We start from the raw sequence: 3335 nt of genomic DNA, 5'->3' as shown, positions 1-3335 counted from the left end.
GCCGCGCCGCCCCGGGCCGGGCCATGGCGTTCCTGGCCGGGCCGCGCCTCCTGGACTGGGCCAGCTCGCCGCCACACCTGCAGTTCAACAAGTTCGTGCTGACCGGCTACCGGCCCGCCAGCAGCGGCTCGGGCTGTCTGCGCAGCCTCTTCTACCTGCACAACGAACTGGGCAACATCTACACGCACGGTGAGCCGCTCCCCGCACCCCAACGCCCGCCCGCCGCCGCTCCGCCCGCGCAGGGCCGGGCACCAGAAGGCCGAGGAGCGCCAGCACCCACGGCCTGGGTCACCCGGACCCTGGCACGGCCAGGAGCCACGGTGACAATGCTGCTATTGTCCCTGACAGCGCTGCCCGCTTCCGCTTCCTCTGCGGCGGGGGAGAGGAGGGAAGCAAGTGGGGAAGCTGCTAATCCCTCGAGCCCCTGGGAGAAGGCGCCTGGTGTCTGACCCATTCATAATCGCCCTGGGGTGAGGTGACTTGGGCGAGCAGGGGCCGGAGAGGCCAGGCCTAGCGGTGCCCCAGCGGGTCTCCGCCTGGTGGCTCTCCTTCCCCCTTCCCGGCCTGCCGGAGCCAGCCCCTCCTCCCTGCCCGGCCTCCTCCCTGGCCAGGCTGTGCTCTGCTGACACAGCCCTGCCCGCCCTGCCCGCCCTTGAGCTGCCCCAGCCAGGAGAGGGGCCCTGAGCCGACTGGGCCCAGGCTGGGTCCTGCCTCCCTCGCTCGCAGGCAGGCGTCGCCTGGCTCCCCTCTGCCTTCGGGGCGAGGGGGGCGTCTCGACTCCCACAGCCACTGTGAGTTCCAGCAAGCGACTGGGCCTGGGCAGCCTCCTCAGAGGCACCAGAGGAAGCCTGGACACCGTCCTGCCCTGGCCCGTGCCCCCTCCAGCCTAGGGAGCCTGGGGCATGCCACCTCATGCTGAGGCCGACCGTACTGTCTCACTCCGGCAGGGCTGGCCCTGCTGGGCTTCCTGGTGCTGCTGCCGATGACCATGCCCTGGGGTCAGCTGGGCAAGGATGGCTGGTTGGGGGGCACACACTGTGTGGCCTGCCTGGCACCCCCTGCAGGCTCTGTGCTCTACCACCTCTTCATGTGCCACCAGGGGGGCAGCCCCGTCTACACCCGTCTTCTGGCCCTGGATATGTGTGGGGTCTGCCTCGTCAACACCCTGGGTGAGCGGAAGGACGGAGTGGGGGGTGGCAAGGCGGGAGCGGGGGTAGGGCCGGGGCCCAGACTGACGTGCCCACCTGCTCTCTTCCTGTGTAGGGGCCCTGCCCATCATCCACTGCACCCTGGCCTGCAGGCCCTGGCTGCGCCCAGCTGCCCTGGTGGGCTACACCGCACTGTCAGGCGTGGCCGGCTGGCGGGCCCTCACCGCCCCCTCCACGGGTGCCCGGCTGCGTGCCTTCGGGTGGCAGGCCGGCGCCCGCCTGCTGGTGTTTGGAGCCCGGGGGGTGGGGCTGGGCTCTGGGGCCCCGGGCTCCCTGCCCTGCTACCTGCGCATGGACGCACTGGCCCTGCTCGGGGGGCTGGTGAACGTGGCCCGCCTGCCCGAGCGCTGGAGACCTGGTCGCTTCGACTACTGGGGCAACTCACACCAGATCATGCACCTGCTCAGCGTGGGCTCCATCCTGCAGCTGCACGCCGGCGTCGTGCCTGACCTGCTCTGGGCGGCCCGCCACGCCTGCCCCCCGGACTGAGCCGCGGCCGCCCTGCCCACCGCCCGCCCGCCCACGGCCGTCGCCATCAAGCGTCCCTCCTGCTGCTGGTCCGCAAGAGTGTGACTTCCTCAGGTTGCCCTGCCGGGACCCTTTGTCCAGCCCTGCCGCCCGGTGGCCAGCCTCCTCTACCCCTGCTCCCTCCAGAGCGCTGACTGGCCGGAAGGAAGTCTGCCCTCCTGTGGGCCTCAGCTGACCCTCTGCGACTGTGACGGCTGGAGCTGAGGGACGCTGGGGTCCTTCCTTGAGCTGACCTTTGGACTTCTGCCAGCAAAGGCCATCAGCTCCCTTCCTCAGACCCTCAGGTGCGGCACCTGGCCGCCTGGCCCAGCCTCGCTCCGTGCTTCCTGCCACCTCCCCGCCCCGCCAGATGCCAGCCCGTCTGGAGGCTGTGGCGTGAGGGGCTTAGCCCAGGCAGGAGGGCAGCAGCTGCTGCTTCCTCCAGGCGACCTCCAAGACAGCCGAGTCGCCTGGCCCAGGCCCTCCACCGCGAGTGCTGCCCGCGCTGACTGCTGGACCTGACCGCCGGGCCGCGCCTGCTCAGGAAGCCTCCACACGGCGCCTGGCTCCCAGCTCCAGTCCGGCCGGCGGGAGCCCGCAGCAGGGCTCGGCCTCGGCCCTGGCCCTGGCGACGTCAATAAAGGAGCAGGAAGTGCTGTGTTGTCACAGAAGCAAGCTTGGGTGCTCCCAAGATCCAAACAGCTTTATTAGAGACGGCCACTCCGAGGGGCCTGGCGTTCCGGGGACCCCAGCCTCCAGGCGGAGGGGGCTAAGCGGTTAAAAGCACCGAGGCCGGTGCGGCTCAGGTTGGGCCCAGTGAGTCCTCAAACAGACTGAGGAGGTTCCGAGGCTCAAAGGAGGGGAAGGTGCCCCGAGGCGGCTCAGAGTCAATGTCACTGAGGTCCAGGGGATCCCTGCGGGGGCGGGAAGAGAGGTGACCCTCAGGACCCGCAAGGGACCCCCTCCCGCCTCCAGGGCCCACTCACCTCGTGGTGTGCCTGCTCCGGGGCGTGGAGGTGCTCCCAGCAGACCTGGCCAGGATGACCTCCGGGGAGAGCGAGGGTCTGGCAGGGGGCGAGAAAAGTGGGTTTTGTGGAGGCCCAAGGCCACGGTGGGGATGGGTGGGGGCGGCAAGCCCAGCCCCGCCCCGACGCGGGCAGGGGCTGAGGACTAATAACACAGTGGGTGGGAGGAAGCATCCCCGCATTCACCCCCACACCCAGCGCCTGGGCCTCCTGGCCGAGGACATGCGGCCAGGGAGGCTGCTCTGGCCCGCGTGCCAGCTCCCCTCGCACGGTGGCGTCGTGGAGGCAGCGGCTAGACAGCTCCCGGCAGCTGTCCCCACCTGGCCACAGGCGAGGGGCTAAGGTGCCCCTCCCAGGGCTGGGGCCCCTTGGCCCTCTGCCCCCCACCCCAGGGGGACAATGTGTGGCCCATGGGCATGTGCAGCCTCTACTGGGGGGTGGACAGTAGGGTCACTATCTTGGGCTGCCCCATCAGCCCCATGCTCCTCCCGGGGCCAAGGTGGCAGGAGGGGGTCCCGTCCCCGGGCACCACCATCCCGCCCGCCCGCCCAGCTGTCCACCCCACCCACCCAGTGCTGTCGCCGTCCCAGTTACT

General features: G+C 70.5%; 2 protein-coding genes across 3 annotated transcripts in view; one reads left to right on the top strand and one right to left on the bottom strand.

Moving 5' to 3' along the window:
- Window positions 1-6: 6 nt before the first annotated feature.
- PAQR4 (progestin and adipoQ receptor family member IV) lies at window positions 7-2390 on the top strand. 2 transcript variants are annotated; one of them, XM_012731744.1, is made up of 4 exons: window positions 99-189; window positions 349-470; window positions 948-1169; window positions 1264-2390. In XM_012731744.1, the coding sequence occupies exons 3-4, from the start codon at window positions 983-985 to the stop codon at window positions 1695-1697; spliced, it is 621 nt and encodes a 206-aa protein (XP_012587198.1). In that variant the 5' UTR covers window positions 99-189; window positions 349-470; window positions 948-982; the 3' UTR covers window positions 1698-2390. The 2 variants fall into 2 exon arrangements, with proteins under 2 accessions (XP_004692222.1, XP_012587198.1); XM_004692165.2 differs by lacking the exon at window positions 349-470 and having other exon boundaries at window positions 7-189.
- Window positions 2391-2472: 82 nt separating this feature from the next.
- PKMYT1 (protein kinase, membrane associated tyrosine/threonine 1) overlaps window positions 2473-3335 on the bottom strand; it is a 3327-nt gene continuing 2464 nt past the window's right edge. Inside the window, exons 5-6 of the mRNA XM_012731683.1 lie at window positions 2702-2885; window positions 2473-2629 (exon numbers count right to left, since the gene is read on the bottom strand). Coding sequence (XP_012587137.1) covers window positions 2518-2629; window positions 2702-2885 — 296 coding nt within the window. The 3' untranslated portion in view covers window positions 2473-2517. The remainder of the gene's footprint in view (window positions 2630-2701; window positions 2886-3335) is intronic.

The sequence above is a fragment of the Condylura cristata genome, unplaced genomic scaffold (assembly GCF_000260355.1).
Source record: "Condylura cristata isolate star-nosed mole 26May11 unplaced genomic scaffold, ConCri1.0 scaffold00032, whole genome shotgun sequence".
NCBI lineage: Eukaryota > Metazoa > Chordata > Mammalia > Eulipotyphla > Talpidae > Condylura > Condylura cristata.
The sequence above is the reverse complement of the archived record's forward strand: the minus strand, read 5'-3'. Positions and strand labels throughout refer to the sequence as shown.